At 40.5% G+C, this 14,783-nt stretch overlaps 1 protein-coding gene across 3 annotated transcripts in view; it reads right to left on the bottom strand.

Moving 5' to 3' along the window:
* RASA2 (RAS p21 protein activator 2) overlaps positions 1 to 14,783 on the bottom strand; it is a 117,568-nt gene that overhangs the window by 15,282 nt on the left and 87,503 nt on the right. For all 3 annotated transcript variants that reach the window (XR_009551519.1, XM_060197488.1, XM_060197487.1), the window contains exons 12-17: positions 14,366 to 14,480; positions 13,264 to 13,338; positions 12,491 to 12,614; positions 8,921 to 9,027; positions 4,547 to 4,630; positions 2,815 to 2,892 (exon numbers count right to left, since the gene is read on the bottom strand). Coding sequence is in view for 2 of the 3 variants with exons in the window: in XM_060197488.1 (XP_060053471.1) it covers positions 2,815 to 2,892; positions 4,547 to 4,630; positions 8,921 to 9,027; positions 12,491 to 12,614; positions 13,264 to 13,338; positions 14,366 to 14,480 (583 nt within the window). In the remaining variant the exon portion in view is untranslated. The remainder of the gene's footprint in view (positions 1 to 2,814; positions 2,893 to 4,546; positions 4,631 to 8,920; positions 9,028 to 12,490; positions 12,615 to 13,263; positions 13,339 to 14,365; positions 14,481 to 14,783) is intronic.

Genomic DNA, 14,783 nt, shown 5'->3' on the forward strand with positions numbered 1-14,783 from the left:
TTATAGACTTATGTTTTTGTTCCAGTTAGGACTTAAAAAAAAAAAAGATAAGAACACAGTGCATTCCAGTAAGGGTAACAATGAGGCAACAGTGTCTGCCTCAGAGTAGAATTTGAAGGTGTAGCCATTTCAAGACTGACTGTCGATTCCCACCAGAACCCACACTTGTGGAAATTTCCAGTGGAATGTTCACTTCTCTTTTGTTGGAAGGAGATCTTGGTTAGTGAAAGGACAAGAAGAGAATTTCTCTTGCCTCCTGTGTGGGTGATACTGAACAAGTATCCAAGAAACTAAAGAAGAGTTATCCCACATCTTGGTTCTCACAGATGAAATATTCATGACTGGAGTATAATAGGGTCATTTGAATGTTTCATGCTTTACTGTTTGCCTAAATGTACTGACTAGTTTGTCTGGCAGATGCTTACTACTTATGGTAGTTTTATTTTTCACATATATGAGGAACTATGAGAAAAACATTATTAAGATGGGTTATCAGTGGGTGACACCAAGTCTAAGTCTGTTCAGGGTTCTACAAATGTCCATCACGATCAACAACAGTCCAGAAGGGATGAAAACTCTTGGAAGTGTTCTGGCTTGGATACATACTTTATGACCACTCTGTTTAAAGCCCTGCTCATGTTAGCTTTCCTGAACTCTGGGAAAAGTCCAGGACTCAAGAGTTAGAATTTGCTTTTTCCTAGAGCAGTGGTCTATGCAACAAGTGAGAGCCCTGGTAGGAATTGAAAAATGGACTTCAGAAGTTTTTGTGATTTCTAGTGCTGCACACATGGACTTAGCTAGTAAATAGTTGGGGTGGGGGCAGTACCTAGCACATCAAGTCGAAAGACACTCTGTTAGTTCAGGACTCTAGAACCAATCTGAGTCCGAAATATACCGCAGCAAAACAACAAGGGCAACAAAAAGGAATAAATAAATATTAAAAAAAAAAAAAAGAAAAAAGAAACACACCACAGCAATAGTGCAAGGGAATGTGAGTGGGAAGAAAGAGATGCCTGGTGCCCTGCGATTTTTTTCTCCACTGACCTTATCAACGCACACATTCTGATTCTATCAGGAAAAACAACTGAGATGGTACCACTGCCTTGGTTGTAAAAATAAATAAATAAACTATGGGAAAAAAACCCCCAAACAAAAGACAGTATGTCATAATCTTGCCAACAAGAGTGCCTACATTGTCCCACAAATGTTTCCTTCTACAAATGAAAAGGGCAGTTTTTTCCTTGCCTATTCTTTTGAAAACATTCAATAGTTGTTTAAAGTTTTGGTTGAGCTTGCAATACTTGAGACAAAAAAAAGAAAAAAAAAAAAGAAAAGCAATCCACTTGGCTTTAATTACTTAAATGATTTTCATGTACTGAGTACCTAGATAAATGTTTTAAAATACAAAAAAAGTAATATATTCTTGGCAATCAACTGTGAATCATGCTACTGAAATCTTATGGCTGAAAAAAACAAACAAAAAAACAAGCAGTACTTTCTTCAAGCCAAATTTAGATTTACTTCAAAATACCTTTTATTTGAAAAGTTTTAGGGTTTGATAATTAGTATAAAGTTTGTTTAGGATGATTAAGAAAGACCCAAGAGGGGCCAGGTGGTGGTGCACCTGGTTAAGCATACACATTACAGTGCACAAGGATCTGGGTTCAAGCCCCTGGCCCCCACCTGCAGAGGGAAAGCTTCACGAGTGGTGAAGCAGGTCTGCAGGTGTCTCTCTGTCTCTCTCCAGCTCTATTTCCCCTTCTCTCACAATTTCTGTCTCTATTCAAAATAAATAAATGAAGATTAAAATTAAAGAAAGAAAGAAAGAAAGAAAGAAAAAATTTAAAAAAAAGACCCAAGAAACTAAGCATTCTTTTCAAACATTCTCTCTTCGTAAGTAAATTTTACATTCTGGAGATCTCATATTAGGACAATACATACAGGCTTTTGCACGTTTTAATTTACAGTAATTTTCATGAGGATGCCATCACAAGCTATACTGCTTATAAAATGTTTAATAGTTCATCTGGCTTAAAAAAATTTTTTTTTTACTGTGGCAATTAAAAATTCTACATGAAAAATTTCCATCCTACTATAATCTTTATCCTTAGACCAGAGGTGGACAACTAGAAGCAATTTTGCCCATTTGGAAATGTCTGAAAACATTTTTGGCTATTGAAACTGGAGCATGTTCCCAGCCTCTCCGCTGGGGGGGGATTTGCCAAACACCTCATGGTGCACCAGACTGCCGCTGACAATCAAGAACTACCCAGCCACCTCTGTCAACAGAGTCACCGCTGACAAGTCCAAGCGCCAGATGGATGTCATTTGTGTTCCCAGAACACTGGCAAGAATAGCTGTTGATAACTCATTTAGGTTTCTTACAACTGAAAACCACCTCAAGTTTTTTTTTTTTAAATATTTATTTTATTTATTTATTCCCTTTTGTTGCCCTTGTTGTTTTATTGTTGTAGTTATTATTGTTGTTGTCGTTGTTGGATAGGACAGAGAGAAATGGAGAGAGGAGGGGAAGACAGAGAGGAGGAGAGAAAGATAGACACCTGCAGACCTGCTTCACCGCCTGTGAAGGGACTCCCCTGCAGGTGGGGAGCCGGGGTTCGAACCGGGATCCTTATGCCGGTCCTTGTGCTTTGCGCCACCCGCTGCGCTACAGCACGACTCTCCCACCTCAAGTTTTGTATGGGAGGAAGAAATGGGAGACAAGATGTACAGTTTAAATGTCATTTTTTAAACTGGGATCATTTTAAAACTAGGCACATGAAATGCTACCTTTCCAGAATAAGAGAGACATACCTTTTTAACTGCTATAATATATCCTTCTTCTTGAAACATCTTGAAGAACTCACACATGAATGTCTCTTTGAAACTTGACTGGGGGGAAAAAAAAGAATTTTTTTCTTTTTTTTTTGTATATTTTATTTATTCCCTTTTGTTGCCCTTGTTGCTTTATTGTTGTAGTTATTATTGTTGCCATTGTGTCATTGTGTTGGATAGGACAGAGAGAAATGGAGAGAGATGGGGAGACAAAGAGGAGGAGAGAAAGATAGACACCTGCAGACCTGTTTCACCGCTTTTAAAGCTACTCCCCTGTAGGTGGGGAGCCAGGGGCTCAAACAGGGATCCTTATGCCAGTCCTTGCACTTTGCACCACCTGCACTTAACTCACTGTGCTACCGCCTGACTCCCAAAAGAACAGAATTTATATATGTTAAATAGAGACTTAAGAATATAGTGAACCATATCTTTTTTTTTTTTTTTTTTTAATATTTATGGTCCATTTTGTTGCCCTTGTTGTTTTTCATTGCTGTTGTAGTTATTGTTGTCGTCATTGTTAGGACAGAGAGAAATGGAGAGAGGAAGGGAAGACAGAGAAGGGGAGAGAAAGACAGACACCTGCAGACCTGCTTCACCACCTGTGAAGTGATTCCCCTGCAGGTGGGGAGCTGTGGGCTCGAACCGGGATCCTTCCGCCAGTCCTAGTGCTTTGCACCACATGCGCTTAACCTGCTGTGCTACTTACTGCCCGACTCACGTGAACTGTATTTGTAAGTTGAAGGTCAGACCTAAAAGGATTCATAATTTTTTCTTGACCCTGCAGGTGGGGAGCCAGGAGCTCGAACCCGGATCCTTGCACAAGTCCTTGCACTTCGCACTATGTGCGTTTAACCCAGTGCACCGCCATCAATGAAAATTTTAAGAAAGAGCTTATAGCTAAAGGTTTATTTTAGGATCAGTGAGACAGCTCATCATGTAGGGCACAGGACTTTCCATGTGCACAGCCCAGGTTCAAGTCCTGGTACCCGCTGGGAAGTGCAACGGCACTGGAGGAAGCTCTAGTACGATGTGGGTGTCTTGTTCTGAATCTAAATGAAAGAATAGCTTGAAGTTGTAAAGCTGCAGGCATGAGGCCCTAGTTCTGCCAAAAAAAAAAAGTTTTCTTTCAATAGCTGTTAGATGATTATAGAATCTAGAGGAAATAGAAGTATCTTATATCATTAACAAAAGTCGCTCCCCCTCTTAAATATGTTGGTGTCAATGAAATTGGATTCTTTACTGGCCATTAAGAAATATCTATCTGCAGTTGGGTGGTGGTGCAGTGGGTTAAGCGCAGGTGGCTCAAAGTTCAAGGACCAGCTTAAGGATCCTGGTTCGAGCCCCCAGCTCCTCACCTGCAGGGAAGTCGCTTCATAAGCAGTGAAGCAGGTCTGCAGGTGTCTGTCTTTCTTTCTCCCTTTCTGTCTTCCTCTCATCTATTTCTCTCTGTCCTATCCAACAACAACGACATCAATAACCACAACAATGTTAAACAAGGGCAACAAAAGGGAAAATAAATAAATAAATATAATGAAATATCTATCTAGGCAATATATTTATGCATATACATAAATTATAGTATTTTTTTAAATTTGCTTTGCTTTTTAATTTTTTCCCCTCATTTAGAAGGGAGAGAGTGAGAAAGAAGAGCTTGTGATGCTTATTTGGCACTTAGAAGTATGAATACACAGCAGAAATGACAAAGACTTACCTTGCTTTTGGACAGACTCCCCCAGCTTCCCAAAGTCTGAATAGTTTTTGAGATGAGAGTTAATGTTCTGATTGTCTGTGCATCCTATGAAAGAGACACAAAAACTCTTGTTAAAATGTATATGAGAAGTAGAATAAAGTAAAGTAGTATATGTTGCTCTAAAATAGTGATTCAAAAAAAAATAAAATAAAATAGTGATTCAAAATAAATACAGTCAAGCTGCCAAATGCAGATAAAATCTAGCCAGGAATGAGCACAGTTCACTGGGCTCGGGTGGAAAGACTAAGGAAGCTACACGTAACTGACAATTCCTCCCAGAGTAACTATACTTAATGACATGTTACTTTTGAAAATTGCAATTTGGGAGTCCGGCGGTAGCGCAGTGGGTTAAGCGCACGTGGCGCGAAGCACAAGGACCGAAGTAAGGTTCCCAGTTTGAGTCCCTGGCTCCCCACCTGCAGAGGAGTCGCTTCACAGGTGGTGAAGCAGGTCTGCAGGTGTCTGTCTTTCTCTCCCCCTCTCTTCCCGTCCTCCGTTTCTCTCTGTCCTATCTAACAATGATGACATCAATAACAACAACTACAACAACAATAAAAATTTTAAAAAAAGGGCAACAAAAGGGAAAATAAATAAATAAATAAGCAAATCACAATTTAATTATATACACATGTACTGTTTTACATTTTGGTAGCCTGGTTTACCCAAGAAACTACTTAATTTTGGGCTATCAACAGAATCTAGTTTTTTCCTACTGTAAGCTAAAATGGCAGTTTTAAAATTATCTATACTCAACTCAACCCACCTCTAAACAAATTCAATTCTTTCTTTTTTTTTTTGGCTTCCAGGGTTATCACTGGGGCTTGGTGCCAGCACTACAAATCCACGGCTCCTGGAGGCCTTTTTTTTTTTTTTTTTTTTTTACATTTTATTGGATAGGACAGAGAGAAATTGGAGGGGTAGGGAAGATAGAGAAGGAGAGAGAAAGATAGACACCTGCAGATCTGCTTCACCACCTGCGAAGCAATCCCCGCTTCAGGTAGGAAGCTGGTGGCTCGAACCGAGATCCTTGCACTTCGTACTATGTGCGCTTAACCCAGCACACCACTGCTCAGCCCCCAACAAATTCAATTCTTCACATGACTTCTGCAAATCAAACTGTTTCCTTTCACAGTGGAAACAAAGTGGAGAATTTAACTCAGGAAATGAATAATCCCTTAGTTCGTGTATGGTCTAAGCAAAGTGCAATTCTCTGCCTCTGAAGAATGTGAAATTCTTGATGTTCAAAAAAAAAAAATCACAAAAAACTGGATTTAAACCAAATTTCAGTGTTTATAAATTTTGTTTTAAGATTAGTGTTTTAGGTCATTACTTACTTTAACTGGAGAAAAAGGGAGCAAAGCACACTTTACACAAGTATGTCCTACTGCTGATTCCCTGGAGGACTCTACAAATAAGCTACTCAGGACCCCCCCCCCCACTACCACCAGAGTCTCGCCAGCCACCCAGGACTCAGTCGGCTGGCACCTTGCACACGGCTGGCACTGTCAGGAAGCAGACGCTATGCCAACATTCATTACATTCATATGGAATGTTCAATTTCTCACTATAAATCAACCTAGCCTCTCCTTTGTTGCTTCTACTAGGTAGAAACCAAGTGAAGTCACTGCAACCTGGCAATTTCTGGCCTATAAAGACAGAACAATTTCACATGGTTCATATTAAGTATAAAACTTTTAGATGATGTGGATTATGTGTAGTTGTCCTATTTCCTCAATGAGAAAGAACAGCTACTCGAGAAAGGGGGTACGATCACAGTTAGAAAGCATTATTAAAAAGTTCTATTCAAGTCTCAGGGGTCCTGCTACAGTGGCTGGAAAAGTTATCTGAAACACAGGGCTTGTGGTGACATGGATGGCACTGTAATATCTGCTACAGCAGTATGCAAATCCAAGCCTGAACACACGGCAGGGTCGTGAGCTTAGAGGTAGGAGTTCTGTTTGTGTTCAGAGTGCTGCCCCAGAGTTCTGTTCTGCATGAGTGACACAGCCACAGAAAGGACAGCTCTACTCTACCGCACTAGGGAAAGACAGAGACAAGCTGGGGGTATGGATCGACCTGCCAATACCCAAAGCCATCGGAGAAGCAATTACAGGAGCCAGAACTTCTACCTTCTGCACCCCAAAAATAACTCTGACCCATACTCCCAGTGGGGAAGAAGTGAAAGGAGGAAGAGGCTAAAAGGGCTCTGAACTCCAGCTCCACCAGGTCCCAGAGAGAGAGGACGAAAGGGGAGACACATTTGGATGTATTAATAAATAGGGCTATGTGTGGCTTGGAGGGGAAGAGAGGACTGGACCTGGAAGAAAAAGGGGATGGTTATGTACAGATGTAGAGAGATAGTTGTAGAGATGATGGCTGACCCAAGTCTGCAACCTTGGGAGGGTTGTGGTGGACTGCAATGGAGGGATTGGAGGTTCAGAACTCTGGTGGTGGAAACTGTGGAATTGTATCCTTACTGACATGTAATTGTGTAAATTAATATTGAATCACTAAAAAAATTAAGTAAGAGAGAAAGAAAGAAAGAACAGCTCTACCAGTAAAAGGACACTGCCCATCCTCTGCTGTGGCCACTCATGGACTGTCCTCTGGGAAGAAAGGTGTTGTTTGCTGCCCAAGCAGCACAATTCTGTTCTTCTTTCCCCTTAACAGAGCACTGCTCAGCTCTGGCTTATGGTGGTGCAGGTGAATGAACCTAGGACTTAGGGGCCTCAAACATGAGAGTCTCTTTGCAGAACTGTTATGCTATTTACCCCCGCCCTCTACTCAGTTCTCAATGCCACATGGTTGGCAGGAGAAGAGGGGCCTCCAACTCCACGTTTTCTTTTCACTTTATTGGTCAGGGAGTTCCCTGAGGGTGGAGAGAGGTTCCTGTCATTGCTTCTCCAGAGCTGAGCAGTGCTGGGTACAGCACAGGTACCTGTCTGCCTGACCTGCCAAAGTGACAGGCTAAGGTGGCAAATGGTGGCGACTGTATCAGAGTTTTGCTTAACCGCATTCAAGTTGAGTGCAGTTCAATCACAATGTACTGGTTGGAGGAATTATTGAAATGCAATTTTCTTTTAAGTCTGTCAATGGGGACAGTCACAGAATTTACCTTGTGGGGTTTCAAAGAGGACCAAGTAAGTTAAGACACATTAGGTGTAGAGAACAAGGCTTAGTACAAAGTAAGTGTCGGAAGCCAGGCCATAGTGCAGCAGGTTAAGCACACATGGTGTAAAGTGCAAGGACCAGCTTGACGATCCCAGTTTGAAGCCCTAGCTCCCCACCTGCAGAGGAGTCACTTCACAGGCAGTGAAACAGGTCTGCAGGTGTCTTTTTCTCTCCCTCTGTCTTCCCCTCCTCTCTCCATTTCTCTCTGTTCTAGCCAACAACGACAACATCAATAAGAATTACAACAATAAAATAACAAGGGCAACAAAAGGGAATAAATATGAAAAAAATATATTAAAAAACCAAAAAAAAACAAAACAAAACAAAGTAAGCTGTCAATGCTGGCTATATTTGTTATAGCAAAAATACACTATACAAGAACAAAACAACAATGTATTTGAAGATGTTAGAAACGTGAAAAAAGAGGCTGAATTGTTATGTGGAAAATTGAGAAGCATTAAACATGTACAAACTACTATATTTTACTGTTGACTGTAAACCATTAATCCCCCCAATAAAGAAAAAAAAAAGAGGTGAGGGGTAGATAGCATAATGGCTATGCAAAGAGACTTTCATGCTTGAGGCTCCAAAGTCCCACATTCAATCCCCTGCACGCACCATGATAAGCCAGAGCTGTTCAGTGCTCTGATTAAAACAAACAAACAACAACAACAAAAACAACGTGAATCTGCACAGACTTAAATTTAACAGGATTCTAGAACAAAAAGACTATCCAATTTAAAGTCTCATGTATTTGTTGAATCAACTCAGGTAAATAACAAGAAAAAATACAGAGATATCAGACAAATTATGTTCGAATACAAGTTTTCAATACCTTTCAGCTATGCCACCTCAACTAGAAATATCTGCAACTATCTAGAACAGCTGGGGGGGATATAATGAATCTTATTTGTACCTACCACCAAGATTCACCATGTGTCAACACTGCATTACTTGTGCATGCTCTCTCTCTCTCTCTCCTTTTTTTTTTGGGGGGGGGCATATTATCTTTTAACAGCAGTTTCAGTAGCAAAAGAAAATTCAATGTATTCAAGTTGCAGTAACGGGACAAAATAGTCACGTGAAATTGGCTTGCTAAACTTCATTATAACAAAAATAAATTTTTAAAAAATGGCATAAAGCTTTGAGAAGAACAGCACTTACTGGATGATGAGGTCGCAAATGAAAAGTATGAGGTGAGACTACGGCTACAGCAAAGAAACGGAGAAATACAAAGCTGCTCACTGCAGAGTATTGAACATGAGGGTCATCTGCAGGGAAAAATGGTGAAATGTCATGCACAAAAACACTGAATTAAAAAACAAAGATGACAGAGTGAAAATACTGGAAAAACACACAAGCTAAACAGGAGATCAATATAGTTTGTCCAGTAATAGATGGAGTGGATGAAATGACAGTAATGACTGTGGCTAAATTAAGGGGGGGGAATTCTATGACTTAAAAAAAAATCAACTGGAATACGTAATAAAGGATATGAAAGGCAAAGCTGCTAGGTTTTCAGAAATGTTTGAATTGGGCAAAGTTCTTCTTTTCTTATCTGAGAGAATGCTCCTGAAATCACAGCAAAATCAAAGCAGCAACTAGCACCACCTAGTGGTCATACTGAATTTCTCAAGATCAGAAACTCTTCTGTCTTAGGTTATCATTTCTCTTTTCCCCTTCGAAAGCCTTGATAATATCAAAGGTGATGCAACAACAACAAAATTGGCTGGAAATCTTTACATTTAAAGGCCACTGATATTTCACAAAAATTCAGATGAACTAAGAACAAGAGACAGTTTTCACTGTAAACTAGACCCAACCTTTAGCTTAACAACCGGATGAGGAGAAGCAGGTACGAAGGAGAAGGATGTCTGGATCTGGCTTGACTCTTTGAACTCACTCAGTAGGATCACTGACAAGCCATTTAACGTGCTTCTCCTTAATACTACTGCCTCCCACTCCTTGTTCCCACCTGCTCCCAATCTTTCACGGAAGTAGGAAAAGCAAACGAGAAAATACAAAGCCATCCTGACAACAGCTGCCGTCTCCTGAAGTCACAGACAGAGTGACTCTTAATAATTATTATTTTTAAAATTTTTTTAATATTTATTTTCCCTTTTGTTGCCTTTGTTGTTTTTTATTGTTGTTGTTATTAATGTCGTTGTTGTTGGATAGGACAGAGAGAAATGGAGAGAGGAAGGGAAGACAAAGAGGGGGAGAGAAAGACAGACACCTGCAGACCTGCTTCACCACCTGTGAAGTGACTCCCCTGCAGGTGGGCAGCCGGGGGCTTGAACCGGGATCCTTAGGCCGGTCCTTGCGCTTCACCTGGTACACTACTGCCCGACTTCCTATTTTTTTAAGCTAAACAAGCAAGAGAGTTTTGCACTGGAAGAAAGCAACATTGCACCTCTAGGTGCAGCCCGGGTTCAAGCCCTAGTACCGCACAGGGGTGTCCTGTCACCCTCTCTCTTAATTCTCTACCTGAATGAAAAAGCAGAGTGATGGAATCACATTTAAAAGGGGCCCAGGCTCTAAAAAACAAACAAACAAACAAACAAACAACCTAAAGGAAGAAAGTTTAAGTCAACCAGTTAAACAAACAAAGCAAAAAAAAAAAATCAAATGTCTTAAATCACTTAAATAAGACTAAACAGCTAAACTGCGTTTGAGGGCAAGCTAACTGGGCAGTGTAAAGAAGAGCGAGGGAGCGCATCCCTGGAGGAGGCCAGGCCACCACTCCGGGGCGCCAGGAGTCCTCTGCCTCACTGCCTATGGGAAGGGGCAGCTCCGTCCTCCTGCGGTGAGTAAAGGATAATGCAGGCTTAGTGCCAGGCTTAAGTATGTCACTAAGAACTCAATGTGGCTGTGACCTAACTCACATTTAAATATATACTTCCATGGGCCAGAGAGACAGCTCAGTGGGGAGGGTGTCTGCCTTACTATGCATGTGGCATTACCTGGGAAATGAAATAACAATGGAGGAAGCTCTGGTACTGTGGTGTCTCTCTGGCTCAATGAAAAACAAAACAAAACAACAAAGGAGCCTGGAGGGGGCCAGGCAGTAACGCATCAGGTTAAGTGCACATAGTACGAAGCTCAAGCTTTGAGCCCCCTGGTTCTCCAGTGGCAAGGGGATGGCTTCTTCAGCAGTGAAGCAAGTCTGCAGGTGTCTTTTTTTTTTCTCTCTCTCTCTCTCTCTCTGTCTTCCCCTCCTCTCTCAAGTTCTCTCTGTCCTATCCAAAAACAGCAGTAACACAAACGACAACAGTAACAATAGAAAAAGGATGGCCACCAGGAGCAGTGGATTTGGAGTGTAGGCACCGAGCCCCAGCAATAACCTTGGAGACAAAAAAAAAAAAAAAAAAAGAAAAAAAAGTAGACTGGAGCAGTGAAATTGCAAATGTGTAAGGTTCCACATACAAAAAAAAAAAAATCTAATAAATTTAATTTTTAAAAAATAATTCCAGGGCCAGGAGACAGCTCACTAAGTGGGGTGCACACCTTATCGACACAAAGTCATGGGTTCAAGTCCTAGCTCTAGCTCTACATGGGAGAACCATGGCACCAGGAACATCCCAGAACTGGTGGAGCAATCCTGTCTCTCCCTCCCCCTCTCTCTGAATTTTGAAAAGAATGAGAAAACCAGCCTATGAGCAATGGGATAGCACAGACATGTGTATTAGCCCTCAACTCCAAAAAAAAAAAAAAAAAAAAAGAAAGAAAAAAAGAAAGAAAATTAAACTCCAGCCAGTATCTCTTCTTTCCTTATGGCAACATCTCTATGCTCCTCACCCAGTGTAGTCATTGTCATTTGAAGTTGCAGTATGTCTTCACTATAATTATCAGATACCCGGGTCTCAATGTCTACATGGGAGTCTGACAACCCAGGCCCGTCACTTTAATATAGGATATATAAAGTGGGGAGCACCCCCCGACAAATAATACACAGCGAAGTCTAATCAGACAGTTATAGAAATGATCTCCTGTGTTACACACTTTTGGGTAAGATTGCTAATGTAAGCAGTAGGCTGCCCTCCCCTTCCCATTACGGGTAGATCTGAACAGTTAGACTAAGTTTATCAAAGCAATGTCTGTCTATTGAGGAAAATTTCAAGACTGACGGTTATAGACAGCAACTCTTAATATCATGAAATGTTTCCAAGCAACGCCTTGGTATAGTTGGGTTTTTTTTTTTTTTTTTTTTTTAGACAAAATTTAAGCATACTATCATACACTAAATATCCTGCATTAGAGATGATCCTAGTGTTTAGATCACTAAATCACTCCTCTAAATAAATCACCACAACCTTTTCAGGCTGTCAAATTTAAGCAGTTATATGGAGCTGAAAATGCTCACTTATTGGAATGCAAGTGAAGGTTTTGCTTACTACATTGAGAAGTATCATTAGCATCCAGTATAAATGTTTATTAAACATTACAGTTTTAAATTACTGCTTTAAAAAAATAATGGTGATTTTGAATTGCTCTTTGTATAAAGTTCGCATTAGACTAAAATAAAATGGAGTATGCTATGATGCTTTGAAACTATAAGAAAATGAGATCAAAGTTTCTTTAAAAAGCTAGGACTATTTCAGAAAACTTAAGACCATAGTTATAAGCTTAAACATCTCACGTAAGTCAAACACACAATAAGCCTATGAAAACAAAAACAAACAAACAAAAATATCAAACATAGAAAAAGAAAGTCTTAGTAAACAAGTTACTTACTAGGGAATTTCTGTGTGGCCATTTGCCTTAGAGAATAAAAGATATCACACATTACAGTGGGGCAGCTCATACTGGATTTTATAATTGTACTGAATAGTTTGTCTACATAGTAGCGCAGATTCTCCTGTTGAATTTAAAAGGGTAGACATTTAGATTTCCACTTTTATACACATTCAATAGCCTCTATAAGGGGAAAAAAAATGCAACGAGAATGACACAGTAGGCAGTACTAGCCAGTATTCTAAAGCGCTGCTTTCCTTCCAGTTCCTCTAAACTCATTTAGTTATTGATCATTTACACTCTCGCCTAGATTTCGACTAAGTGGATGGATGAAGGCAGTGTATAGAATAAATGTTGCAGCAAGCAAGAGGAAATAAAATGACTCAAAGGGAAATAATTCAAGACGTGCAGACACATGGGCACTATGGCATGTTTACTGTAATGAGACTGGTCACCCTGACACAGCTGCCAGGCATTGTCTCCCTGGAAGAAATTGAGGGTACTGAGCAATTACTAAGCCCTTTTGCCAGCAAGTCTGATACATTAGACTCCAAAGGACTAGCCAGGAAGGGAGATGCAACTAACATCAGAGCAGTTGAATGAAGACATAATCATGTGAAAGCTAGACACGGGAAATGCTATGGCTAGCATGAACATTCTGTGATGAATAAAAACGCTACACTTCCCTCCATGTAGCATGATAACACATGCGAGAGACAGCTAGGCCTTCAAGGGCAATTTTTAATGAGGTTGTCATGGTACCAAGCACCTACCTTGTTGTTTTCTACATTATCTCCCTCTTTCAATTTAATAGGATCGATTTCACAGGGTTTAGAGGATTCACATATCTGGAGAACAGATTAATTTTTCATTTAATTAATCTTTTCCTAAATAATTCAGCAAAATGAAAACAACTTATTTTTCTCACATAACAAGTTGATTATAAAACTGAAAACCGTAAGAAACTTTAAAGCCTGGGGGTGGGGGGGGCAGGTGGTAGTGCACCTGGTTAAGCACACACATCACCGTGCACAAGGACCCATGTTCAAGCCCCTGGTTCCCAACTGTAAAGGGAAAGCTTCATGAGTGGTGAAGCCGGGCTGCCAGTGTCTCTCAGTCTCATTCCTTATCTACCGCCCCACCCCCCTCTCACTTTCTGTCTCTAGTCAATAAAAAAATAAATAAATAAAATACATGCATAATGAATCATCATTAAAAAAAAAAGACTTGGGGGCCAGGCGGTAGCGCAGCAGGTTAAGCGCACATGGCATGAAGTGCAAGGACCGGAGTTAAGGATCCTGGTTTGAGCCCCCCCACCCCTGCTCTCCACCTGCAGGGGGGTTGCTTCATAAGCGGTAAATTGGGTCTGCAGGTGTCTTTCTCTCCCCGGCTTCCTCTCCTCTTTCTATTTCTCTCTGTCCTATCCAACAACAACAACAACAATAACAATAAACAAGGGAAACAAAAGGGAAAAAATGGCCTCCAGGAGCAGTGGATTGGTAGTGCAGGCACCGAACCCCAGCAATAACCCTGGAGGCAAAAAAAAAAAGTAAAATGAAATAAAACAGAAAGTTTAAAACCCCATCCACAGAGCTAATGGATAGGATACATCCAAAGAACAACATCAGAAAATCTCACATACATTTGAAATGCTAGCTAAAATAGCAACGCGCTGACAAAAAAAACAAACAAAAAAACTTATGCATGTTATACTGCAAAAATGTGCTATTCAAGTATAAATTAGCTGATGGGAAAGTCTATCATTTGTTTTACTTGTATGGCATCTAACCGTATAGGACCCCCGTCAATAGATCACTTGATGAGAGACAGGCCCTAAGGCCACAGCAACAGTCACTAGCAAGGCAGGTGCCGTACCTCGTCCAGAATAGGTTTCAATGTCACTTTCAGGTAGTGCCTTCCCACTATCTTCATCATTTCATCCAGACACCGGGTAGCCAAGGAGTTTCCTCGAAAGATGGTGTTAGCATCTCTGAAAGCCAAACAGAGAAACACGGTGAGGCCAAGCCTAGTACACAATTAGGAGGGAACATCGAGACATGAAGTAATTTGACTTTGGCCACATAGAATTTTAGTGGTGTTTTTTTTTTTTTTAACTTATATTTTACTTAAAGACTTCTTGCCATTAAGCTTTTTGAACTTGTCAAAACTACGTGCCAGAAACTAGTCAAAAGAAAAAAAGCAGATGGCAATTAGGGATTACTGAAGAGTGTGTTGTGTGTACGATCAGTTTGTTTTTTTTTTAAATATTTATTTATTGATTTTCCCTTTTGTT

Source organism: Erinaceus europaeus, chromosome 9, assembly GCF_950295315.1.
Source record: "Erinaceus europaeus chromosome 9, mEriEur2.1, whole genome shotgun sequence".
NCBI lineage: Eukaryota > Metazoa > Chordata > Mammalia > Eulipotyphla > Erinaceidae > Erinaceus > Erinaceus europaeus.